The 26,993-nt window shown below is 39.7% G+C and overlaps 2 protein-coding genes and 1 long non-coding RNA gene across 6 annotated transcripts; 2 read left to right on the plus strand and 1 right to left on the minus strand.

Annotated features, from left to right (window-relative positions):
• The first annotated feature begins 25 nt into the window (after positions 1 to 25).
• On the plus strand, positions 26 to 1,067 carry LOC108492970. The gene is made up of 2 exons (XR_001873292.1): positions 26 to 217; positions 1,038 to 1,067. It is a non-coding gene; the product is annotated as an uncharacterized LOC108492970 (long non-coding RNA).
• Positions 1,068 to 2,649: 1,582 nt separating this feature from the next.
• On the minus strand, positions 2,650 to 17,478 carry CFI (complement factor I). 3 transcript variants are annotated; one of them, XM_017805836.1, is made up of 12 exons: positions 17,252 to 17,478; positions 15,372 to 15,690; positions 13,966 to 14,110; positions 12,542 to 12,720; positions 11,440 to 11,550; positions 9,772 to 9,888; positions 8,590 to 8,628; positions 7,997 to 8,100; positions 7,267 to 7,382; positions 6,259 to 6,536; positions 5,027 to 5,128; positions 2,650 to 3,097 (listed from the first exon to the last, which is right to left on the minus strand). In XM_017805836.1, exons 1-12 carry the CDS (start codon positions 17,309 to 17,311, stop codon positions 2,880 to 2,882), a joined length of 1,788 nt encoding a protein of 595 aa, XP_017661325.1. In that variant the 5' UTR covers positions 17,312 to 17,478; the 3' UTR covers positions 2,650 to 2,879. The 3 variants fall into 3 exon arrangements, with proteins under 3 accessions (XP_017661325.1, XP_017661324.1, XP_017661326.1); XM_017805835.1 differs by having other exon boundaries at positions 9,757 to 9,888; positions 17,252 to 17,477; XM_017805837.1 differs by lacking the exons at positions 12,542 to 12,720; positions 13,966 to 14,110 and having other exon boundaries at positions 9,757 to 9,888; positions 17,252 to 17,476.
• Positions 17,479 to 17,798: 320 nt separating this feature from the next.
• On the plus strand, positions 17,799 to 26,167 carry GAR1 (GAR1 ribonucleoprotein). 2 transcript variants are annotated; one of them, XM_017805839.1, is made up of 7 exons: positions 17,799 to 17,923; positions 19,135 to 19,328; positions 19,409 to 19,563; positions 21,023 to 21,082; positions 21,535 to 21,670; positions 23,058 to 23,171; positions 23,522 to 26,167. In XM_017805839.1, the coding sequence occupies exons 2-7, from the start codon at positions 19,148 to 19,150 to the stop codon at positions 23,533 to 23,535; spliced, it is 660 nt and encodes a 219-aa protein (XP_017661328.1). In that variant the 5' UTR covers positions 17,799 to 17,923; positions 19,135 to 19,147; the 3' UTR covers positions 23,536 to 26,167. The 2 variants fall into 2 exon arrangements, with proteins under 2 accessions (XP_017661328.1, XP_017661329.1); XM_017805840.1 differs by lacking the exon at positions 17,799 to 17,923 and adding an exon at positions 18,845 to 19,007.
• Positions 26,168 to 26,993: the final 826 nt, after the last annotated feature.

Below are 26,993 nucleotides of genomic sequence, written 5' to 3' on the forward strand. Positions count from 1 at the left end.
TTTATTTGATGCCTGTGTTAGAAGTAGAGGACTTGGCTTTGCTCAGTGTGAAAGAGACAACAAGAGTCCTCCAGAGAAGGGCAACGAAGCTGGTGAAGGGATTGGAGCATTAGTCTTACGAGGAACAGCTGCTGGAGCTGGGGGTGTTTAGCCTGGAGAAAAGGTGGAGAAGAGGAGGCTCAAGGGTGGTGTTATCGCTCTCCCAACTACCTGAAAGGTGGGGATCCAACTCTTCTCCCAGACAGCCAGTGGCAAGACAAGAGGAAATGGCCTCAAGCTGCACCAGGGGAGGTTTATGTTGGACACAGGGAGAATTTCTTCACTGAAAGGGTGATCAGACATTGGAATGAGCTGCTCGGGGAGGTGGTGGAGTCACTGTCCCTGGAGGTGTTTAAGGATAGACTGGACATATTAGTGCTATGGCCTAGTTGACAAAGGTGGTTTTCGGTCATATGTTGGACTCGATGATCTCAGAGGTCTTTTCCAACCTGGTTGATTCTGTGATTCTGTGAAAGGCTGATTTTCGAGCCAGCCTTCGTGACCCTGCATGCGTAGGGTCAAAGGGAAGGTTTTGTGCCAGCCATGTTGGGGCTTGGAGCAAACGCTGCCTCTGGCAGCAGCGTGCCCAGACCCACATACTGCTGTCCCTCTGTGTACTCACGGAGAGAACTTGGATTAGAGCAGCTAGAAAAACATGACCCTTTGGGAAGAAAAAAAAAAAAAAGAAAAAAGGCTTTAAAGACTATGTGCTTGAAATGTTAAAATTTTAACCTAAGTTTATGATGATGTTCAATGTGGAGGAAACTGATCTGGTGACATTTCCACATGCAAGTGATTCAGTTTCTGGTAACATCATCATCAAGAGTGCAAGACGGGGTTGTAAAACAGAACAAAATGAAAGTATATCTATTAAACATTACAACTCCAGTCTTGATTTGCTGAAAAAAAAAAAAAACAGACCAAAATGAACCTGCTTGCTGAACATCCTGTTTGGTTCTGAGGATTTCTTTTTAATTAATTTTATATTTTAATTCTAGATGCTTCACAGATGAGTTGAAGTGGAACCATGAAAACTCTGATTTAAGATGTGTAGAAGACCTCAAAAAATAGTAGTATTTGGCCAAAAGTTAAATGTGAAAAAGAACAGGAAATGGGAAGAAAACCAAGAGACTTTCAGATCAACAGGCAGAGTATAAGGATACATACTCTATTGGTTTTTGGTTTGTTTTTTTTTTATTATTTTCAGCCTCAACATTTAATATTATTTGTCGTTAACTAAAGATATTGGTTGAAAAAGTTCTTTGCAGAAATTAATTAAGTCAAACAAAAGAGGGAGCTCTTTGTACACCTGTCCAGCTTTTTCCTATGATTACTTTACCAAGACCCTGTGGTATATTCCTGTGTAGGAATATACTTAAATGCTTTTCTAAACAGGAAACCTTGTTGAGGGGGTGTTTGTGTGTGTGCATGTGAAGAGAATCAATTAATACCCTTTCTTTAGTTATTGATGATTGACAGTGCATTTACATGACAAATTCATGCTGATGTGGGGTTTTTACAAGACTGTAAGACGAAGAAAAGTCAGTGAAAATGTAAAAACGTTGTCTGATTGTGCTGAATTATAGAAAAAACACCACCAGAACAACTGTGTTGTGTGAACATATGCCATTAATTCGACAGGATAATTAATGGAGTTGAATAAAGTAAAATAAATATTAAAAGTATTTGTAATTAGAATACAGTGAGGAATGTTCTAAAACTATTGAACAGTTTGATACAACTGGCTGAGATAGTCCTGGAGCTATTTGAGTTCTGTGTCAAGGATACCAATCCATAAATCAAATTCTAATACTTTTAAAATTACACACTTTCTGTATATAACTCTTGCTGGTTGTGAGGGTATTATGTATAGACTGACGTTTTCCTTATGACAGCAAAGATTTTAACTTTAGATCTGTAACTTGCTTTTGTAGAATTATATCTATATAATATATTGACTTTTTATATATTTATATTATATAAAATTTGTGTGTGTGTATAAATATATATATATATACACACAGAGTAAAACTATTTGGTGTTAAGACTTTGTTGTATACCTGATATATATATATATATATGTACACATACACAGAGAACTTAAGATAGTAAAGATGCTTTTTATTTAAGTTGAAGATTTAAGTTTTAAAATTCTTCTGCTTTTTGTGACCAGCTGTTAAATTAATAAAACTCAGAGCTACAAAGCTAGATGATCAGATGATATATATTAACTAGATATAAATTGTCTGAGTCTGTAGATGAAAAAAAAACTACCACTAAGCAGATTTATTATTTGAGTAATTGTTGCATTGCAACAAATCCCATGGTCATAGTCAATCTCTTGATTAATAGATGGTCTGAAGTCTACTTCCACAATAAGCCTAAAGAATCTTCCAAGCAAGGCAGAAGGTTTCTAGTGACTTAGACCCCAGTATGATGTAAGACCTTTAAAGTACTCTGGTTGCTGTCCTTTTTGTAAGTTCACATAAGGCCAGTGCACTCATTTTCCAACCACTGCTTCCAGTATGGTCAGTTTTAGCTAATTAAACAACGGCAATTGAAATGCAATGTGAAAAGTGGAAAAGAACCCAAAATAACAACAAGAAAAAGATATTTTAATATCCTTCTTTATTAGAGACTTTTGCTGTGGACTTGTGTCTGTAGAATTCTCTTCCTACAGGCTCTGCAAAATTATGCTATTCGTAGACTGTAAAGAATTTTCAAAATATATTCTTTAAAGATTTGTAGTAATTGTTGCTAAGTTACATGACTGCTGATCGTGAAAAAGCACTGGTGTTTGGTTTTGCATGGGTGATATGAAGGAAGTATTGAATATAAGCTCAGATATTGTACCGTGCAATGAGACTCCGTGTCACATGGTGGCTAATCCAGTCATAGTAGCTGGCAACCTTTGTGTACACGCCAGGGTGACCAGCCTCCCCACAGTTCTCACCCCAACTCACAACACCCCAGACATACGCCACATTTTCTGCATCATAACAGACCAAGGGTCCTCCTGAATCACCTTTGCAGCTGTCTGTGGAGCCATCATAAGTACCTGAAGCAAAAGAGGAAATATAAAGCAAAAATAAGTTCATATACAAGCTAGAGCACAAAGCAGAGCTCAGGAGAATTTTCAGGTGCACGTCACTTCCTGACAGATATTTGCCTAATGGTCACCAGTAAAGGAGGTTCTGAACCTCTTCAGTCTATCATTTCTTTTTAAGTGCTGGATCTCTCTTTACATTTGTGGCCGGCCCAAATTCTCCTCATTTGCTTTGTTGTCAGTCATGTGAGACTTGTTTCACCCCGTGCCAAAGAGAAGAATTCAGCTACATTGCCTATTGTGTCATAATAAGTAGCCCATAAAAATGGAACAAAAGCTGGAGGGAAAAGATAAAAAGATTTCTAGGTTGATTCCTTTGGAAATTAAGATACCGTAATATGTGTACACCTCTGTGTCTGCCTTTGGTGTCCTCTCTACTCAGTCATTCATTGTCCTGTTTCATCTGCACATTTATTTTATTTACCAGCTTTATGAAAATGGGTGAGCAGGTACAAGAAGGAGAAGGAAAGCACATGAATGTGGGAAGGGAGGGAGAGAGCAACTGTCTGTAATACAGTGCCCTCACTGCGAGATCTCGGTCTCAGCGTGGACCTTTTGCAGCACCAGACAGCAGCCCTGAGGCACAAGTGTGTAGATTCAGTTCTCCTTATGTTTCAGCGTTCACAAACCTACTTGTTTGCAATTCAGCAAATACAGTGCTTGTGAAAAAAAGAATAAGTGTAAAAGATGTGATATAAACAGAAATGCTGCTACAGAGCTAGAATATGATCTTTCCTATATACTCAGTAAAAGTTTATTAATTTCTAACTCCCTTATGACACTTTTCTGCTTGGTAGGCTGTCCTAGCACGATGGACCCCATACCAAGCATGAGTCTCCAAGTTTTTAAAAATGTAACCTCTTTCTTGAATCTCTACATTACTGAGAAAGAGTTATGTGAACTCTGTAGAGTTGGGATTACTGATCCTATGAAACAAGGTTTTAGTGCCTTTATTTAATTAATATTTTCATGTATAACTAGCTACTGTGGATACTAGCCCTTAATTTCAAAGTTTGTATTTGCATCAGGGAGGGGAAGCTAATGCCAGGTACCCCTGTTCTGAATTTCTCCCATGTGATACTGCCTTTGTCACCTCATGGTAAAGGATGATCACTTGAAATATATTGAAGAAAAAGAAGATAAGTTACAGAACTTGCACAGTAAATAAACCCAGTATCTTACAGGTGTCATGCTGAATTTATCATAAATTATTTGGCTTTTATATGTGTTTTTTATTTTCTTGTTAAGGAGTTTGTTTAAATATTGCCTTTACTTTTCGATTTGACAAACATTGGAAACTATCTGCCCTGTAAGTTGAATACTCATTGCTCTTTTAGTCATGTATTTGGCAATACCTTTCGTTGAGAAGCAAAAAATGTGTATTCAAAATCCTTGTTTTAATACTAGGAGTGACAACTAGTTTCCTGGCCAGACTAATCTAAGTTTGAAAAGTTAATCATATTTTCCCAGGGTACAGTGTGTTAGTGGCAAATGTCTAAGCAGATGAATAATTATATTCTAGTCAATGGGGCTACTAATGCACTCTGGAACAGGCATTTGCTTAAATATGTTGTTGAATCAGAATCAAATGTAGTAAAGGTGGGAAGGTCAGTGCACTGTAAAGTGCTTGTGTGTCTAGAAAACACAACTCACATGCAGAAATTTGTCTACATAATTAGAGAAACTTGGCACACTGTCATCTGAACTCTGTTTATAAATACGTATATAATGGTGGATGCTGTAGCATTTTGCCAGTAGTGATACTGTGGTAGTTGGGTTTTTTGTCTTTCCCAAGTCTAGAAGATTCCCAGCCATTATGTCTGACCCTCTAAACTGTAAGTTTGATTATAGAGAGATTATAGTAAGAAAACTGATGCTTGCCTGCACATTCCATTTTTTTAAAAAATCGTCCTGGATACAATGCAGAACAATTCTGAAATATATTAACATTTCCCCACTTGAGGATAAATTGTTTGGTATAACCTAGAAGAAAAAAGAATATAATTTTCTAAATTTAAAATGGTAGCACATACGAGACACATTTAATATAATAAATTGAAAGCTACATATTTAATTATTTACAGAATATTATCTTCATTATTATAAACCAGAAACCTTAAACTGCCAGTAACATTTACCCCATATGAATTGCAGTACCTTGGTCATATATTTCAAAATAAAAGCAGAGTGGTTCAGTTGTGATGTTAACTACAGTAGTTTCATTTTGTGACATTTTCAACCCTATCCATTTCCATGTTTTCCTCAGGTATTTTTCCCTGTGTTTTCCATATCAAGGTTTCAGACACTTTCAAAATGGTACATTGTTTTCTGTGAAATGGAGATGTGGCTGTAATGCATTCTTGTTACATTTTTTCCAATTTGTCTCTGTCTTTTTGGGGTGAGTGGAGCAGTTATCGAAGATACAGGTGAACTATGTATTCACAAGTCTAAGGAGATGCTCTGTTTTGTTCTCTGTCTCTGCTAGCAATTCCCAACATGGCATTTGCTGGCTGGACTGCTACTGAGTATGGACAGGAGAAACCTCACAACCAGAACATGGTAGCTCCAATGCCAGGCTGTAACGCTGTGATACAAAACAAGTTCTTCCCAAATCTTTGAAAGCATGATTACATTTGGCTTATGGGTCTCTGTGCAACTTCTCTGGGCTAAACTCAAACATGGTTGAGATGGGATATGCTGAGTTTCATAACTGTTGGCTGCAGATCAGATCCTCTTGGGACAGAGGACAGGCTGTGACTGTGGGCCCCTGAGAGCTACCAACCGCCACTTGATAATATCCTTAACAGGTCTCCACAGCTAATATAAATATTAGATGGAAAAAACGAAAATTTCTTATTGTTAAGATAGTTTTCATCCAGGAGTATCCTCCATATCAATTTACTAAGTGCTGAAACAGCAGAGGAAGCAGTACAGAAAAGAGAACCAACAGTGATAGCTGAATGTCAAACCACAGCCTATGTTTTTTGTACTCAGCCTCTTCTGAGTGCTTTATGCACAACTATTCTTCAGCCTTTTCGAAATGAAAGCTCACCACAATTAGAAAAGGAGTGATACAAATAGTACATTCTTGTAGCAAGCACTACAGCAAATACCTTTCTCTAGTCCCCATCCAGAAATCTTGCATCTGTCACCAGTCTTGAACATATACTCTGACCAGGGGATACAGGCAGGTATGCTGTTGTGGTCTGGGGAGCATTCTCCATTCCCAGAACCACTCAGCTCCAGCAGAGCAATGTCATTTTCATAAGTTGATGCATTGTAATTTTCATGAATTATCAGTCGTTTTAGTCTAAAAGTATGTGTCTCTTTGTCATACTGTATTGTATTCAACATTCCAACCCAGACACGGTAGAGATGGACTCGATTTGCCCTGGAAAAAAACAGAGAAATAAAATACAATTTGGTACTTAACACAAGCAGTATATGTCAACTAGTTTAAAGCTGTAAACTTATGCATTTTATCAAAGTGTCTCTAGAATAAAAAGTCATGTTATATGCATATATTTTCTTTCTGGGCTTGATGTCCAGATTTTTCTAAAGTATAGTAAATATAAGACAGATGACCCATGCTGAGTACTGCAACTAATACAGAAAAAATGTTAAAACCCAGGCTCTGTGTTTAGTGCTGTGACAAAGAGAAACCAGGTGTTTATGCTGCTCTGAAAAAAGAGTGAGCAGATGTGGATGGGACTGGCAAATCTTCCCTGTCTGCTCTTGCTTGTTCTGGGGAATATATGACCCCAGGGACTTTCTCAGGGAACAGATCCTGGACTTTCCCAAGGTAGAGATGGGGAAGAGAGGAGGTCCCTTGTATTGCATTTCAGCCAGAATGGTTACCTTGAACCTTTCCTGCCTGCTTGCCATTTGACTGAAGTATGCTATGTCTCTCAAACTTATTACTTTTTAATCTTTCTATTCACTGTCAAAATACTTTGTTTTCTCTGAATATTCCTCATCATTAATGTAAGTCAGTTTTTTAAATTGTTCTATTCAATAGGCAGATAGAAATTAGCAAACAGGTAGCTGAAAAGGGCAATAATATCCAATTCAATCTTTCTGCCTTGCAATAAGAAAATAATTTCATAGCTTGTCGTTTTTACCTGACGCAGTGTGCAGCAGTCAGAACCCAACAGCCACCAATATAAACCCCTCCACAGTACACTGTTGTACCTTCATTGCTGGTGTCTTTAATTGCCACTTGCCAGGGGAATTCACCCTATTTAAGCAACAAACACAAATAATGAGAAATCATTATAATTGTACTATTCTAGTGCATAAAGGGAAACACATCTCTTGATATCACCTCACCATCTTGACTATGCCTGATTGTAAATTATAGATCTGCTGTGCAGAAGTTGTAAATTGGGCTACATCAGATAAAAAGGATATATATGATAAAATCCAGTAATTTTATTCAATCTTCTGACTTTGTGTGATGCCACCTTCTCTCCAACTTTCAGTCATGAAACCCCTTGTAGACAGAGAAACAGATGTAGAATCTGACTGGTTTGATCTAGTGCAGAATTTTTGCTGTATTCTGTTTCAAAGACGCAAATTTTAATGCCATTTTGCCAGAATTGTTATTTCTAGCTATAGTATTGTGTTTTTCTGATTAATTTTCAGTGTGTACAATGCTCAATTTTGCAGCTCCATATTTTACTTTACAAATTTTGCTTCTCTTTACTTTTCATTCACTGTGATGCCACTACTGCTGCAAAACAAGAAATAAATGTTGTAGCTGATTTTGTTATTTCCATAAGTTTAACAGAAAGCAAATAATGCCCCTTTAAATCAATGCTGAATGAACTCATATAAGGTTATTTTTTTTACCTTTTTTGCAGTCTCTCCACCTATGATTCTTTTCCGCCGAGTTAATGTGTGATTTGTAACACCACAGTGTGCTTGGGGAAGAAATGTCTTTATCATTCTTCTTTCTTTGACAAAAAGGAAAAATGTACCTCAGATATACATTCTCTCACTTTGGAGACAGGTTTATCTTTATCTTGAAAATTTGAGTGCTGTGAATATGCCAGTAGCTGAAATTGCAGGAAAGCAAAGACTAAAAATTTTGGCATCTCTTTTTGCTTTGAAAATTGCTTGTGTCTTAGCATCACATTACTTCTCTTCATTTTCCAATGCTGCTTGCATTCAGGCAAATAATTTTAAAGCTATTCCCCTAGATTTGCTGGGAGTTTACCTCCACCAGATGCCAAAACACACAGATGTGGGTCCTCAACCAGGATGAATTATTATGGTGTTCTTGAATTTAGTGAAAAGCGAGACAAAGAGTAAGCCCCAGAGTGCATCTTACTAAATCACAAAGTCCAAATATCTGAGTGTTCTGGATCTGACCAGCTAGCAGGTAGCTGAAAGTCGCTAATAAGAGGGTATGCTGTTGTTTTTGGAGGGCTAGTTACACTTACCTTCATCCATGCTGTCATTTTCAGCCCCTTTTTCTTTGTCTGCAGTAAAATAACAAAATACTAAAATTATTGGCAAACATTTACTTGAATATATGTTTGTGTGCCAAAATCATGGTAAACTTTTTAAATACATATGGAGAGCAGTACTCTTGAGCCTGGTGCTTGCTGTTTCCTTTCCTTCTAGACACTGTTTGGCTGCCTCAGCCTACAAATGACCTACAATAGCAGATACTCATTTGTAACTACATGACATCTACTCTGCTTGCCAAGTCTAGGGAGCCCTTCTGCAAGGAAACCCTGAGGAATAGCCTTTTTTTGGTTTTTGATCTGTAAAGTGATATCCCATTCTCCTCCACCAGGAAACAACAGAAATTCCTCCTCGTGCCCCTTATGAAGCTTTCTAGAGCCCAAAGGAGCATTAGATAACAGGTCTGGGTTTTTTTTTTCCAGTTTAGATTATGGTGTTGTGTACTGTGTGCCTCCTTTAACAGAGTAAGGGAGGGTATTCAACATGAGAGGTAAATTAAATGCTTCCTGAATCTGGTCTGTAAGGTTTTATCCAAAAAAAGTGCTCATTGAATTCGATTCCTAAACGGGGGCTGAGCATTGTGTCTGTTCTCATATCACTGACAGTGATGTTTACATTTAGAGTTCAGTTTACCTGTACTAATTACCATTTACCGGTAGTGTTTACTTTTTTGGCTTTAGACTTTGTCTCTTATCAGAGCAAAGAAAAACATTCTAATTTCAAAACAAAGCAAAATCTTTTCAACAGAGAGGGGAAGAGCACAGAAGAATTATTATATTGATAAACTAGTTGAATTCCTCATCTGTGAAGAAAATATTCCTGCTCCCCCTCTCAACACTTTCTTCACAAATAAGGGATACCAGTTTGATAGATGGCCACGTAAACAAAAGACATAATCTGCCTTAAGCCTCCCAAAACATTTGTTTCTTCCTTCCTTTTGTCTTCTTGCTATTTTCTAGAAGGAAAAGGAAGAAAATCACATAACCTTTTCTTCCTACTGTGCATAACATAACATTGGGAAGACTAATTCTTGCATGCATTTTGGTTCTGCCAATCTGATAAATAATTTAATAATATGCATTGTGTAGTCTCTAGTTATAATTGAGCAGAATTAAAAAAAAAAAAAGAAACAAAAACACCTTTCAGAAGGAAACCTGCACAGCGAACTCGAGCTTCATCCTCTCCTGTGAGGCAATCAGTTTCTTGGTTGCAGACATTCTTATTTGGAATACAGATATTTGACCGACAGTGGAAACTGTTGTCTCTGCACTCTGTAAAATAGGAGAATTACATTTGTAAATCACAGGATCATATGATTCAGCAACCTCACATAGTCAGAGAGCTTTTTAAAATATAAACACAATATAATACCCATGTTGCAGGGGACTTGGCAGCTCATAAATAGATCACAAAAACAGGCTCTGTACGTGTAAACAAAATGAGTACTTGGCTCTTCTCACTTTATAATCTTGAAGTTTTAAAACTTGAAAAATGTGGATCTCTGTTACCGTTTCAGCCCTGTACTGCTGGACTTGGTGTCACTTCGTGCCAGTTTCATCCATAACACATGCCCACACTCAACCTCAGCCAAAGGACTTTCAGTTTTTGCAGCATTACTGATCATCTCAAATTAGGAACTGATGATGCTTGCGCCAAATCCCAAACCAGAGACCAAGCTGACTTTTGGTTGAGTGACCTAAATGCCTAAATGCAGGGTTATGAATCAAGAATCCTATTATGAAGATACTGGATGTAATAACTCTAGTTCTTCTAAAATTCTTGATTACGTGAAAAGGTATTATAAACCTGAGAACCCCCTTCCTTTTAATTTTTGTGATCACTTTAAAAGTTATCAAAAGCAAAGCAGTGCTTGAATTTATGTCAGGGGCTTTTGAGCTTCTTTAAAATCCTATGTCAATCTCCTATTTAAGGATATTTGTGTCTAATAGAAGATAAGGTGGTTCTCTAAATGTGTCCAGATATGGATCATATGTTCCAAAGACCGCTGAACTCAATTGAAATATTTCTTCTGATTCCAAGAATAATTGTTTTCTGCCCATTCAGCTGAAGCAGCACTATTTTTGCCATGTGGAATCCAAATAAATGTCCTCCAAATATATGAAATCACAGGTATTTATTACTTTTTTCTAAATACCTGTGAATGTGTTTCCACAATTATCAGATTAAATTTACTTAAAACAGTAAAACTACAAAATTAAGGTTATGGAGGGATAATGATAGGATTTGTAAACCACATTACTGTTTGGCACCCAAATTTTGGGAGTATTCTCCTGCATTCAGGCCATGGTAGAGCCGTTTCATGTTTCTAATCAGCATTTTTACAGCTGGAATTGCAGATGCTGAAAGAATGACTGTTCAGTGAACAAACAATGTGATGGGAACTGTTCACAGATATTCTAAAGATAATCTCGCATTAATAATAAATTTAAGAGATATCTTACTTTGGTTTAAAGTCAGTTTATTGGAAAAAGTGTCTTTGTTTAATTACTATTGACTTTTCCCAACTAAAAATATGTTTTCATTTTAACATGGCTCATTTTTTGTCTCAGTATTTAACAGCCTCTTAAATAATCTCATTGTATTTCCTCATCCTCTGAGGAAATCTAGGTTCTCAGAGATCACTTGCCTGCTTCAAAAAAGTATATTATGCCTGCTTTTTTTTTTGCATATACAAAAACTGTGGTTTGATTGCTTTAATGTAGTGACTTATTGGAAGAGAGACTTTAGCTGGCACTAGAAAAATTCTTTGGGAGTGGTTTTCTGCTGAAATGATTTTGAAACCTGAGAAAGGAAATCATTACCTCTACAGCACAATTCATCACTTAGGTCTCCACAGTCATTGATTCCATCACAGGTTTTACTCAGAGAAATGCACTTCTTGTTGACACAATGAAACTCATCATCTGAACAAACTGTGCAGCAAAATGAAAATGAAGTTAGTGTGGCATTGACCATAGGTTCACAATTGCCTAGAGAAATACTCTGCCTGCATATTTTATTCTGTCAGCAGTTTGGCCTATCAACAGTAGGCATGCTGGGGCCCAGTCACCTACATAGGAATCTTTTTTTATTGTTTTGATTGCCTTCTCATCAAGGTTTCAGCGTGGCCACTTATTTTCCTCCTCCAACTTTCAGTAGCCTGGCAAAAGGGAATTTAATTTCTTCTAGGGAAGGACTAAACAAGAAACGATCAGTTCAAACCCACTGTAAATTATTCAAGTGATTAAGATGTTCCCCCTGTAGAAAGAACTCAACCATAGTCTGTGAATAACTCCTTTTTTTCCTTTTGTAAGAAAAACTTGAGACGATTCATAGCCCTTCTAACCAGCAGCATCTCAGGGTGATACTTATCAGTCCCAAAGAAAGCTCACTACAGAGAATGAAAAGCTGTTAGAATTCAAACCAGGACCCTGATTCCCCATTTATCTGTGAGAAACTGAGGAGTCCTGAAACTCCCCAGAAGACACCAGCAGTTCCACTCTAGTCATGCTTGTCTGGCTACAGTGCTACTCATGTGATAATTGATCTCCGTCACAGAGAAAACAGTGAGTAGGAAGTTGTCACCTGTCTCCTCACCAGTTAAGCTGGGAGAGATAAGACTTGTGGGATACCTTGGTACCCTTGGAAGAGATGGGAGAACAAAGAGAGCCATGGGTGGGTGAAATACCTGTAAAAATATTTAAGGAGCAACAGTGACTCTCCAAACTCATAAACTCAAGACTGTCTTGACTCAAGATTGCCTCAATTGTCTTAAAGACTGCAAAATTATTATTTCAAAAAAGTCAAAAGTTTTCAGTGCAGGTTTGCTGTGGCTGAGAGTTCAGCAAACTAGGTTCTCATTATATAAAATAAACTCAAAATGTAAGAACTCCACAAAGATATTAAACTAAAAAATCTACTAACCTCTGAGATTTTCATAGCACTGGAGGCTAACAAGTCCCTCATTACTATCTCTTGATTTCATCTCTGTGTGACATTCAGCAAGACTTGTCTCTAGGCCCCTGCAAGTTATTTGCAGACAGTGCAATGAATTTAAAGCAGATTCTGTGATGCTGGAAATGGCTTGGTAATATTCAGCACCTCTGTGGAGATACAAATAATAATAACAACAAATTATATAATTTCACAATGGATTGTCCACTGCTTTTATTGTTTAGAATTCATATTATTTTCCTCATTGTTAAAGAATTTTGATCATGCCTAAGAAAAAGAGCAGACTTCCCATGGAGTTGTCTCGAGGTAAATAGGAAATGTTTATTTTGGAAGAAAAAGTGAAGTGCTGATTTTTGCAGGTTGCTGCATAGAACTGTCCCCAAATGCATATGTAGCTCTGTGACAGTCACTGTGTATCATGATGGATAGAAAAGTCTCCTTATGTAGCAGAAGTTGTAAGCTCAGATCTCTATCTTTGTGTGGACACAGGTGAGCCATAAATTGGAAACCATCCTTTATGGGGTTATCAAAACCAGTGCATATTGAGGAAGCTTAGGCCACTGCAAGGCTGAGATTAATAAATTTTATCTTTCTTGGTTTTAGCTGAGCAGTATCCTCCCAACAGTGTATGTGCACCCTTCCTTTCAGAAATATGGATTGAGTAAATAAGTAACTTGAGACGCTTTCAACAGGACTCCAGGGTTGAATGCTCTGTCCCAGGGCACACCCTTCTCTGCTATCTAAAGAGATACTGATCAGGAGTAGGAAATACTTTCTTCTCACCTAGAGCAGACAATTTAGGGCGCTGCAATCGCATCTCTAGTGTTCAGGTAGAGTTGGGGAGACAGCTCTACCTGACTAAGTTAAATTAGTTGTACAGGTGTAGAATTATTATGTACAGGATATAGAATTGACTCTTTATAAGGAGCTGAATACGCAACTTGGGTCATCAGTGTGTTCACAGGAAAAAGAACAAGCTGTGTGTGGCTTTGGCCCTACCTGGGGCCAAAGCAAGCAGTAGCAGCAGGGGTGAGGGGTGAAGGAAAAAACTCCATGTTCTATGTAGAGAGATCATTGCTCAAAGCTACTCTGTGATCCGTGCACTTTCCCTTACGCAGACCTGAGAGAACACCTCCACATTGGTCTTCAGCTTTATTTTAGAAGTAAAACAGTTATGGTTTGTACAGTTGTAGCCTGTAATAGAACACAGAAATCTGTGTTTTGGCTTTCACTCTGAGGTGTTAGTTTAAGAAGTTTTGTTAGAATATTGGAGCCAATACTCGCTCATGAGTTTTCTGTCTTAACTGCTGGCTGCATGTGACTGACAATTCTGTAAGCATCACCACTTTTTCAGATCCCTTGCAGTTATCCAGAGACAAATTCCCCAAACTTACAATTCAAAGCCAAGGTGCTTGCAAGCCACATTTGCTTCGTTCATAGTCCACTCAGTAGCACATACAAAACTGTTGTCCTTTTGATTAACAGGTTTTACTTGAAGCAAGTTTAGATTTCCATGATCCAGAGAGACTGAAAATGTTTCTAAAAAAAATCCCCAAACGATATCACATTATATAGAAGTATCTAGTGGAAAGACAGCACAAAACCAAATCAGGACTAATTTTGTACTTACAGCCAAGGTTCATATGGAAAGAACAGTAGATTGGGAATCAGAAGCTTCAGGTATTATTCGTGAATTTTCTGAGGATTGACTTTGTGTCTTTGAGCCTGCTATTTTTTCAAAATATACCAGTTTAAGGATAAATGAGGATAATGGACACTTAAGAGTAGCTGGAGGTCTACTGAGAACAGGCTGCATTTTAATATAATGACCTTTTTTAGGGAACTTTTGATAACCAACCAGTAACACTTGAAGTGAGGTGGCCAGATCCTGCTTCTACTACCTGTGTATCAAAACGTCTGCTGTGTACAGTGGAGCTAAAGTCCTCAGCTTAACATAGTGAAGCAGAGTGAAGTATAGAGAGTGCACCAGGACCACATGGAGGTTCTCCAGACCTTTTCAGTGGAATAGACAGAACTGAATTTTGCTACCCTGAAGGTGATGGGCTCAGTTGCTACTTCTCTGAGGAAAGGGCGTGATGGTACTGGGACAGTACTAGGCCTGGCTTGACAAAAAACATTTTGTGGAGGTGAGGCTGGAGGATGGGCAGGAACTGCCTCTGCTAAAAGGTATCTGCCTCTGCTGAAAGAGGCACCTGCCCAGTTCACAGGAGCTGTTTTTCCCTGCACTCAGACAGATGTTGAGCCAACAAAGCAGCTTGGTGCAGCATAAAAAGCAGGTGAGAACAAAGAGCTGATTGTCAGTGCACAAACTGTTGCTGGTTTGAGGGACAACAGCTTTCTGTTGGGATGGAATCCACAGCACGAAGATGGCTGAGGTGAACATGCCTTACCTTCCCCCATGCACTCCCACACATACCTCAGCAGCTTGACTCCATTCCTTGGACACTTACTCCTGTGAGGTTTGTCCCTCTCAAAAGATACCCTCTCTGTTAATGTTCACAGCAGGCCCTCTCCCGCTGCCTCCCACCATAGTCAACACCCTGCTTAGAAACCGTTGGGCTCTTTCCCATGTCTATTTCTTCCCTTTCTACCTGGGCCTGTCAATCATTTTATTTTTTTTATAAAAATCAACAGATACTGTCCATTTTCAGTGACTTTTCATTTTCTGTTTCATGTTGTTGCTAGTGCAAGAAAAGGAACAGACTTTCTGAGCTGTAAATAATAAGCATCTCCTTAACCACTGATGTTTGATAAATTTTGGAAAAGGAGGTGTTAATACCTTCAGGCATGCATTTTCCCTTGTGCAGAAACTTTGCTTTGGGTTGTTGACACTCATAGCTCTTTAGCTGACAGTAAGTATGGAAGTTCTTTCCATTGGTAGAACAAACTGAAGAGCCATTCTTTGGGCACTGGTAGGGAAGCTTACAGAGGCATTTTCCCTCCACGCATCGTTCCCATGGGTGACAAAAAACTTTCTTACAGGACTTGTGGGTGTATTGGTTGCTTAAGCATTCTCCTATGAGGTATGTGTCTTGCTCAGCTGGCTGGGTAGGTTCAACCTGCTGAAACTGGTTTTCTTCAGCATTAGATGCTGCATTCTGCAAGGTACAAAAACAATCTAATTAAAAGGGAGTAAGATTAGGAACTGCACCAAGAGTTTTGCAGATCCCTCAACAAAGTGTCCATTCATAAGCCTTTTCCTATCTAACAACCACAAAGTTGCTAAATATCATTTATAGTGGTTTTTGTCTTTGGCCACCTCATTTTTCTCAGTTTCTCTGAACCTTTTTTTCTTTTTGGATCATTTACCTGGCATGATCTTCTCTCTTACTGGTCTCCCACAAACTTTATACTCTTTACTCTTCAAACATCAGCTGAAATGCACAGCTGATTATAAACATTTTTTAAGCCATTGGTTTATAACACATCCCAGCAATGGGACTGTAAGCAGATCAAAACATAGGGGGACTTAAACACCAGAGAAATAAAAAAAATAGAAATTTGATTTTTTTCTAAGACTTTTTTTAGTGGCTTGGTTGACGTTGGATTTAAGTATCACCTGTAAATATTTATGAACTACAATTAATGGTTTATTTTACTCTGTGACTGCTCAAGTAACAAGTATCTTAAAGAAAGTTGAAAATTAAATGCCCTTCCTTATCAGCTTTTTTCCTGTATCTGGCAGAGCAGTGGATTTGCAGTGTGGTTGGTGGTCATCATTGGACTGCAAGCACAGATTCTGACACTCCCTCTGACAGCCTCTGTTTGAGTGGCTCTGCAACTGTGTTCATGCAGCTCTCTTGTGACTTCATTGCAAGCTGAGTGCTTTTGCTTACTAAGATCTATGCGTAGGATGAATGATGAAACATGAAAAATATATATGGATGGACTCTGCATAAAAATGGGAGAGAATAGTGAGTCCTCAAATGTGATTTATCAGCTCTGGCTGTGTCAACTGAATCAATATAGCTGAAGTTTAAAATTCTCATGAAGAAGTTCTGGCCATAGTAAAGTCAGTGATTATGTTGTTGGGGCAGAATTTAATCCAACAACCCTCCTTTTAACAGTTGTATAATCTTACTAAACTCTTCCTGCTGTTCTCAGGTGAGTAGATCCGGCTTGGCATAACTCCCATATTGTGCTTGGTGTTTCTCCTGAACGGGAACAACAGGTGCTGATTTTTATCTCAGGATTTCTCTAAAATACTTGGGTCATGCTGAATGCTCAGCTCAGCTCAGCTTTCCAGGACACTTCTGCCTGAAGACAATCCTCAGCAAACCTTCTGGCAGTAGGATGTACCATGCTGCCCTGTGACAAGACTGTAATTTTGTTTCTCAAAAAAAAGGGGGGGGGGGCAGGCAGGGGAAATAGCAGCACCTTTATGTGGTCAGCCATGCTTGCAAATTTGGTTTAGCGTAGGGTCATGATTAAAATCTTTCCCACAAGCCTGTTACAGCATAAGCCCCAGATACAATCAGTACATGAAAGAGAAACAGCAAGCTTCAAACATTCAAGCTGGTCTAAAACTAATGTAGGAAACCCAAATACCATGAAAGGAAACTAAAAAAAAAAAAAATCAACTGGTTTTGCTTTTGTAACAATAAACTGTTTTAAAACCTTTTTAATAAATTACTGCTACCACAATAAAACATATCTTACCTCTGATCCACAAAGACAAAAGAGAGAGAAGAAAACCAAGCAAACTGGGAGCATTCGCATGATGAAATTTTATCTCCCTTTGTAGACAAATTCCTCTGGCTGGGATTCTTTAGAATATCAGATGTTAGATTTGTGTTTAATTTTTAACCATTAGTAAAATACTTTAAAGTGCACTTAGAAATAAAGTACAGGAGCCGCAACTATTGACTGATAAATCTGATCTCTCCAAAGGATCCCGCCTCGGCTTGACTGGTTTTATCGTAAGTGCATGATGAGATAACAGAAATAAAGCCCTTGAAGTAAATGATTAAAAGGAAGCACTTGTTAAGGAGACACATTTCTTTTCTTTGGCCAGAGGAATCTGATCGAAACATTGCACTTGTTCTCCTGATTGTAGGCATTATTTACTACATAATATTTATTATATATTGTGAAGGACAAATGCTTTTATGTACAATGTATATATGGAGAAGCCCTCCTATCCGTGTGATGTCCATTACACGCTCATCCGTGTCACAAGCTCCTTTTACACGGTTTGCGTTGAGAATTTTCCAAGTCTTTGGCAGATGCTTTTGCGACAGTGTCGGTCGACCGGTGCCGTTCCACTTACGGCGGCAGCCGCGTTTCCGGCAGCGTGGGCGGTTTCCTGGCGGGGACGGCGCGCACGTGCAGGTACGGCCCGGTCCGTCCGTCTGTCTGTCTGTCATTCCTCAGGGAATGGCGCCAGGAGGGGCCCGCGCGGCCCCGCGCCCCGGCTGCAGGCCCTGTGAGGTGCTGCGGGTGCGAGCCCGAGCGACGGGGCCCGTGGGAACCTCTCGGAGTTTAAGGATGCCGAGCGGAAGGGCCGGAGCGACCCCCGGTACCGCCACAGGCTGGGGGATGGACAGAGGGAGAGCAGACCTGCCGAGGACTTGGGGGTGCCGGTGGATGAGAGGGTGGGCACGAGCCGGCAATATGCGCTCACAACCCAGAAAGCCAAACACATCCTGGGCTGCATCAAAAGCAGCGTGGGCAGCAGGGCAAGGGAGGGCATTCTGCCCCTCTGCTGCGCTCTGCTGAGATCCCACCCGGAGCGCTGCATCCACCTCTGGGGACCCCAGTACAGGAACGACGTGGAGCTTTTGGAGCGGGTCCAGAGGAGGCCACCAAGATGTTCAGGAGACTGGAGCACCTCTCCTCTGCAGCCAGGCTGAGAGAGCTGGGGCTGTTCAGCCTGGAGGAGAGAAGCCTCTGGGGAGACCTTACAGCAGCCTCCAAGTGCCTGAAGGAGGCCACACCAGAGCTGGAGAGGGGCTTTTTACAAGGGCATGTAGGGGTAGGATAAGGGGAAATGGCCATAAACTGAAGGAAGGTAGGTTTAGGTTTTTTTACTGTGAGGGTGATGAGACACTGAACACGTTGCCCAGAGAAGTTGTAGATGCCCCATCTCCAGAAATGTTCAAGGCCAGGTTGGATGGGGCCCTGAGCAATGTGGTCTAGTGGAAGATGGGGTTGGAACTGGATGATCTTGAAGGTCCCTCCCAACCCAAAGCATTCTCTGATTCTATGATGTTCTCGCTTTGTGTCACTCCTTTGTAGGACTGGAGAGCTGCACAGTTTTCTCCTGGGGCTGGAAAGTGTCATGTTCAACCCTCATACAGACCAGTGAAGAACATGCTAATCACTGCTAGTCACTTTTTGCAGATAGGTGTTGCAGTAGGTGACATCTTAGTTGTAAACTTGATTTTTCATAGGCTAAAACCATAGCACGTTTGTAGTGAGTATTGAAAAGGACTAACAACTAAATTAACAAACAAGGCTGACAGGAGGCTTGAGTTTGTACAGCAAATCAAACGTGAGATATCTTTTGCATTTAAAACAACTGATTTTTGTCCACAATTTAGGAGGCAGTAGAGGATGTCTTTTCGTGGCAGAGGAGGTGGAGGAGGAAGAGGAGGTGGTGGCTTCAACCGTGGAGGAGGTGGCGGTGACAGAGGTGGCTTTAATCGCGGTGGACGAGGTGGCTTTGGACGGGGAGGTGGAAGAGGAGGCTTCAACAGAGGCGGATATGACCAGGGCCCTCCAGAAAGGGTAGTTTGTAAGTTACATGGAGGGATTATATTTGTTTAATTTAGAATGACTGGTCCAAATCCTTAGCTTGTTTGTTCTTTATTTCAGTGTTGGGAGAGTTCATGCACCCCTGTGAAGATGACATTGTTTGTAAATGCAAAACAGAAGAAAACAAGGTGCCTTATTTCAATGCACCAGTGTACTTGGATAATAAAGAACAGATTGGCAAAGTGGATGAAATCTTTGGACAGCTGAGAGATTTTGTATCCTTCAAAAAATGTGATATGCAGTATTTATTTTTTTAAAAGTGAATTGGATATTAAATGAGATTTCTCTAGGATTTTAAAATCATTCAGGGCTTGGCTACCAGTTATATGTGGACAGACACAAGTCTGGCTGCAACTGTTAATGTCAGTAGGTGCTCGTTCACATTAAGTGCCTGTCTTAAAGCCTTTTTGATATGACAGGGTACTTTCAGTCAGGCAGAGGTTTTCACTCCGTACCAGTACTGGGGCTGTGTTTTGGATCCATGGTGGTTTAAGTTGTTACTTTTTTTAGCTAACTGACCAAATTTTCTGCTATAGGTTACTCACCCATAACAGAGTTGGATCAAGGGTGTGGATTTTTTTTCCCTCTGCATTAGGGGACCTTGGTCATACTACAGCTCATTATTTAATTATAAAGTGAGTTTATGCTAGGATGTCCTGTTGCTCATTGTCCAGTTTATTACTAAAAGTGGGCTTGTGCTGGGATGTCCTCTGTCAGAGCAAGCTTGTTGACACAGGCACTGGGCCCATTCAGTTGTCACTGCTGGATTGACAGTATCCATGAGAAAAGTGGGATGCCTGGGGGAGTAACCCTATAACATGGCAGTAAGACTTAGCCTGTGTTGGTTTGTTGAGCATCAGTCACCAGCTATATGCATTTTCCTCTCCCACATGAAATGTGAAGTAAAACATGCAGGTTTTAAAGCACTCTCATGCTCTGAATGTAGTAACTAACAGATCTGCTTTTTGTATGACAATTACCTGAATTGCAAAGACTTGTTTTCTTCCTACAATAACATATGAAGCAAATACATCGCTGGATTTTGCAGCTCCTTGCTTCCTCATTTAATCTTGACTTTTAATTAAGCAGAGTTGGCCAGCAGCTCTTTTTTGATCTTAGGAACGGCATCCCTAAGTCCTTGCATATTGGAGAGCCAAAGGATTTGTACAAGAGTCCTTGTGGGATTACACAGTCTGCCAGTTCCCTGTAGGATGAGGCTGGGCATGGGATTGGTCCAGCAGTCCCTGCTGGCTCTTACCTTCCCACAGCCAGGTATCCAGCAGCAGCAGCATTAGCAGAGCCCCTGCAGCATGTGAATTATTCTAGATAAGCCTTGAGGTCACCCTGAGGCTAAGGGGTTCATCACTTGCTATGCTAATTTGTTTTTTAAAATTATGATTTTATGTACTCTTTGGACTGTTGTGTTCTTCCGTATGCCTTAATACATGGAAGGAAAAAATTATTTTACCACAAAATACCGTATTGGTAACTATTAAAAAATTTGAGAGAAATTGGTTACAGTTTCTGCAGATCTTTAAGTTGCAATTGTGATGATTTTTAGCTTAATTTATAAAATACTAATTTAGAAAATGTCTGAATATGCCTTCTGCATAATAATAAAAATCAAAATTTCTAATGTTTTATTACTGCTATGCTCCTTAAAGAAACTAACAGTATTTTTCAGTGAAACTGTCTGAGAACATGAAAGCCTCTTCATTTAAAAAAATGCAAAAGGTGAGCCAATCTCAATAACAGCATTTTACTGTATGTCATCAGTTAGATAAATCTCGTCTATGTCAGCAAATAATAAAAGCTTTATTAAATTTTTAATAACTTTAAAAGCTGATTGGCCTTTGTAAACAGTCTTTTATTTCCTCTTACTTTTCAATTTTGTATCTGTCTTGTTCTTTTTCCCTGCCCCACAAGAAAAGATGTAACAAAAGAAAACCACACAAATATCTATATTTTAGTAACTTTATAACACTGTGATTTATTTCTTGTGTGCTTTCTGTATTTGGCTATTTGCAGAGGACAGTTTGACATAAAGGGGTAAGAGGAAATTGCAGGTATTTGTAACAGTTTGACATAAAGGGGTAAGAGGAAATTGTGGGTATTTGTAAAGGGAGATATTAATGTGCTTTTTGGTCTTGGTATTTTGAAAGCCTAATGTAACTCTCTTCCTACAGTTTTACATTGATCCAGCAAAGCTACTACCTCTTCAGAGATTTTTGCCAAGGCCCCCTGGAGAAAAAGGTGCTCCCAGAGGAGGTGGTAGAGGAGGACGTGGTGGTGGACGTGGGGCAGGAAGAGGCGGTGGTAGAGGTAAGATCCCAAGAATGGAAGTTGCAGAATGTTGGAGTTATTTGGGATGGCATATCTTGTTTTCTTCATTTGTTTTGTGGGGTATTTGTGTTCTTTTGTTTTTTAAAGCTGCTGCTGAGTACCTGAATATCAACAGCTATATTGCAAAGAAAAATATTACTCATGTTTCTGTTTGACTCAATAGAAAAGACAGTGATATCTTTCCAATGGCAAGACCAATGGCTAAATAACAGCTCCAATGCGTAGGGAGGAGAGAATGCTGATTTATATCAAAGACAGAAAGTGTGACTACTAAGCAAACTTGTAAAAGGTTGTAGATAATACACACTCAAAACTGTCAGTGAAATCTATACTTTTAGTATATTTAGAGTCATAGAATCATGGAATATTCTGCTTTGGAAGGCACGCACAAGGATCATCAAAGTCCAGCTCCTGGCCCTGCACAGGATAGCCCCAAGAATCACACTGTGCCTGAGAATGTTGTCCAGACGCTTCTTGAACTCTTTCAGGCTTGGTGCTGTGACCCTGGGGAGCCTTTTCCAGTGCCCAACCACCCTCTGGGTGAAGAACCTTTTTCTAATATCGAACCTAAGCCTCCCCTGACACAACTTCAGACCATCCCCTTGGGTCGTGTCACTGGTCACCACAGAAGGTGCCTGCCCCTCCACTTCCCCTGAGGAAGTTGTAGACCGCAATGAGGTCTCCCCTCTGTCTCCTCCAGGCTGAACGGACCAAGTGCCCTCAGCTGTTCCTCATACAGCTTCCCCTCAAGGCCCTTCACCATCTTTGTTGCCTTCCTTTGGACACTGTCTAACAGCTTTTTATCCTTATGTTCTAAAAATCCAGTCTGGATATCAAAATACTTGAAATGCAGTGTTTGAGAGAGGAGTGAATCACCTGGTGAATCTCATCCTCTGCTTTTTGAACATCATCTGCCATGTACTTACTCTGCAGTTAAAGCTGGAGTTTATTTTTTCTTACATCACAGTTTCTTGTCTGTTTTCCCTACCCTAGCCCTTTGCAGCAGGGCACAAGTGTTTCGAAGGGGTTTGGTTTGTTTGTTTGAACTAATAAATATTAAGTATTAATAATTGTAATCAATTACTGGTTAATATAGGTAATTAGTTTTGTGCTCTTGTGAAAGAAGTTAATTGTGGAGTTTTGTTAGTGTCTTTAGTATTTTGTACATGGTATATCAGATATCAAACAATACCTAAAATGCTGCAGATGGTCCCTAGAAAAGACAATTGAACTGGTAACTGTCCAGCAACTGCCAGTTTCTGTTTTTTGTTGCTGTTCATTCTCTTTGAGAAGCTGTCAGTGAAATAAATTGTTATGCATAACAAAGAATATGCTTCTCAAAGGGTAGTTTCTTTCTTATGTTTAGGAGGATTTGGAGGAGGAAGAGGTGGAGGAAGAGGAGGAGGAGGAGGATTCAGAGGAGGCAGAGGTGGAGGAGGAGGATTCAGAGGAGGAAGAGGTGGTGGAGGAGGCTTTCGGGGTGAGTGTGTGGTTTTTACTGTTCAGTAATAAGAATGGCTCCTGATTTCTAAAGCTTATAAATATTAAACAGAATGTTGTAATTTTTAATGTATTGTAGATGTTTATAGTTTTATGTAAAATGTTTCAGTGCATCCCAGTAGCTTAAACCAAAGCACAGTATTCTGCATTTGTTGATGTGTGTATAAGAACATGTCAGATTTTTGCATTCAGAAAGGGCTGTGAGAACAGACAACAATGATAAATTACTTTATTCTATCAACTCATTCAGTGTTACATATATAACTGATATACTTTAAATGCAACTAAGATGTGAACTGTTTGGTGTATTTTTCTTTCCTCTTAAAATAGGAAGAGGACATTAAAAATGGAGCCATGGATATCTTCCCACTGTCTTACCATGTCATCTACGGAAGGGAAGAACCAGCAAAAATTTTTGTAAAGGACCCTGAAAAAGTTGTTTTTATAAAGAACTTGAAGCTGTAAGATGATGATTATTTTTACAGCTAGTGACTGTTGATCAACACATGAGGAGTGTAGCCCCAGGCGAAGAGCTGAAGACTACTCAGAATATATGGACACTTTTCTAACTAAGCCAGGATTCAATGTTATTCTTAAACTGTTTGTTTCTGACAAGCAGCAGTCAATGCTTGACTTCCTGATGGAGTTTGGAGTAAACAGTCAATTGAAATAGGTTCTCGGAAGACCCTACAGGTTCACTACATGCACATTCATCAGTGTGAACCTGTTACCTGTGCGTGACTGATCCCTGGTTCTCATCCTCCTTTTATATAGAATCTTCTGGGTTGCTCTGAAATGGACATGCTGTTTAAACAACCTTTATGAACCTTTTTTTATAAACTAAACTTAAATATTTTGTGTTGATAGATTTTTTTTTTTTAAATACATAATAATGTATAAAAGAAAAGGAAGATAGCAAAGTATATTTTGTGATTTTTTTTTTGTACAAATCTCAATGAAAGCCAAAAAGCGTTAAGATATGTGCTTCTTAGCAGCTGCTGTCTAATGACAAGCTAGTACTATACTTGAGTCACCTAATTGTATATTAAAAAGCTGAGGGTTTTTAACCATCGCTGCATACTCCCTTAGCTTTTTTCTTTTGAGGTTTTGATATCCTGGCACTGCACCTCTGTGGTGCTCTGAGCTTGTGTAGGGCTAAGATTAAATAGCTCATCATTGGGCTCCTCTGCACACAGTGCTTTTGGTTATGTATTGCTTAAAAAAGGCATGAAAAAATCAGCATGAGTCTTTGGACTCTTTAAATGGATGCATTCGGATTTTTGGAAAGCTAGTGACTGTCTCTCCTTATGGACAGAGGAGACCAGGGTACCTCTCTACTCTTGAACTTTGGAAATAAAGTAAGGGGTAAAAAGTAGAATCTCTCTGGACTTCATCTGAAGCCAGGAGTATCTTCGTAGACTCTCCTACCAAGCACTTCTGAAAAGGGATCTATAGAATAATGTATGTGCAAGTATTTTGAACATCTTGTTCCATGTGAAAAGAAATACATTTCAGAACTGATTGTACTGTTACACTTTTTAATTGATGAATGCAGTACCAGGCAGATGAATTATATTAGCCTTCTGCTTAACAAAAAGAAACAGGTAGTTTTTCAGCACTAGAATTGGACAGTTACTGGTCATTTTAACAAACGTGACTGTTAGTTTTAATAGTCTCTGGATCGAAACTTGAAACAAGGTGGAAAAAAAAAATTAAAGAATTCACTTAAGTGTGAACAGATGCAGCACAGGATAATAGATAATAATATTCTTCAGCTTAGAAAACCCCACAAACATTGAATTTCTGCTATATCTGGTTCTGTGAGAAGAAACTGAGTCTACTGTTTAGCCACAGAACTATCTGGAACTGAAGGATTCCCATTATTTTCGTGTTATTGCTGCAGTCTGAGCTTTAACCAGGTCAGTTAAATCCAGAACTCTCAGAATGTTCAGGCTTTTGTTGCTGTGCATTGCTAGGCCTAAGGCATTGACTGCCCTTCAACTAGACAGTCTCCTATGTGAGGAGTTACCAGTTGCATTTCAGGCACACCACATTGCAGTTGAACAATAGGGACCAAGTGCAGCTGCAGTTGTCAGTGCTTCTGTCCTTTGTAGCTGCATCTGCTGTGCTGTGTTCACTGATGTTTCAGTAGCTAGTTGTGGGCAGTTGACTCAGATTGTCTTTCCTTATTCATCTGACTTTGGAAGACTAACACAACACAGTCCTCACTCTTACACCTGAATTCATGCTCTGCTTTGCTATTCGCACTGCGTGCTTTAGAGACATTTTTTTTCCCAGGGTATCAAAACACTCCTGCCATCCCTTTTGAATTGCATGTTGTGACAGCTGATGATTTGGTTGCAGTCAGTACCACCTTCCTGCAGCTCAGGACAAGATGTGTATGCTTTGAATCTCTCAGCAGATGGAGCAGTGAGTCAGCTTGAAGCATGGTGAGGCCAAAGCAAAGGCTTTGACATCTGTGTGCAGAGGGGCTAAAGCGCAATATCCGTTGCAGCTCTGGAGAGAAGGTTGGCCTCTTGATTATAGGGGACAGACTGCAGTCCCAACTGAGAAGTGCATGAGGATCATTATGGTATGGCCTATGCATACAAACAATGTTGGATGGATTTTATACAAATATATAGAGAAAATTTATAATCTTAGATCTTTTTGGAGGTTGTAGGATGTTGGGATATAAGAATGTCCTCAGTGATTTGGTGTGAATATGAGGAAACTAACTATTGTGTTTGTCATATTATGCTTTTTTTTTTCTTCTCCATTGTGGGGAAGGATGGTGTTTGCCAGGCCCATCCAGTCCCTCTTCTGCCTTGTCTTCTCTGTGCCATGACATGACCCTGCCCTCCTAATGTAAGGTGCTAACTGTAATGGATGAAAATTCAGTCTCTTAATAGACAGGTTTTGTCTGCAGTGTAATGCTGTAATGAACTAAAATACAGATTCTCTAATTTTATATGACACCTTCTCTCTGTCTTGAATTTTTATTCAAATCGTATCCAATGATTTGGTCATTGAGCTCCTAATCCTAGTAAGTGGAATGTTCCAGTTTTATATAAGTGCTTACAATTATCCTAGGCTGCGTCTGCAGAGAACAGGAAGGGGGGGTCTCACCAGTACCCTGGCAGAAGTAAGTGTGTTGCAGAAGTGGGAAGTTTCAGGTAGCTGTGGTGTCTGGGGAAGAAAAGTCACAGTGCAGTCTGAAGTGAGCGGAGTGGGGTAAGGTGTTAGTGGTAGTGCAGGCTCTTCATGACTGTTTGATGTTCCCTGGGTTTTCCCTCAATGGCAGCATCTGGGACAAACACCTGGGTCATCTAAAGAGCTCGCCTGCCACCTGCTCCAGCAGTGCAAAGAGGGTTGCTGTCCTGAAGTATTCCTCTGAAACTCAGGTGGGCTTCAGTGCACTTCAGTGCTTGGCTGCCCACCCAGGACACAGCAGTAGTGGTGTCACCTGCCTGTCTCCTCCTCCACTTGTCAGTGTCTGCACGTGCTCGCTGTTGGCAGGGGCAGAGCATTCAGTGACCAAGTCCTGTTTGTGGTCACAAATGAATGTGTTGGCCACCTAGGCATAGGGTCTGGCTTTCAGCTGGTTTTGAAAATAACAGCTGGTAAATCACTAGAATCTGATTGTTTAAAGGTATTCAGAAGACCTGGAGCCTCTTGTCCTTGCCACACCAAAATTCTGGATTTATATTTTTCTCTGTCTTGGAGGGATGTTTATTCACCTTGTGTTTTCTGCAGTTGCTGGGATAGGATGGTTCAATGTTGTTCATAAGATCTGCTGTGT

This window comes from Lepidothrix coronata, unplaced genomic scaffold, assembly GCF_001604755.1.
Source record: "Lepidothrix coronata isolate B3197 unplaced genomic scaffold, Lepidothrix_coronata-1.0 Scaffold13, whole genome shotgun sequence".
Taxonomy (NCBI): Eukaryota; Metazoa; Chordata; class Aves; order Passeriformes; family Pipridae; genus Lepidothrix; species Lepidothrix coronata.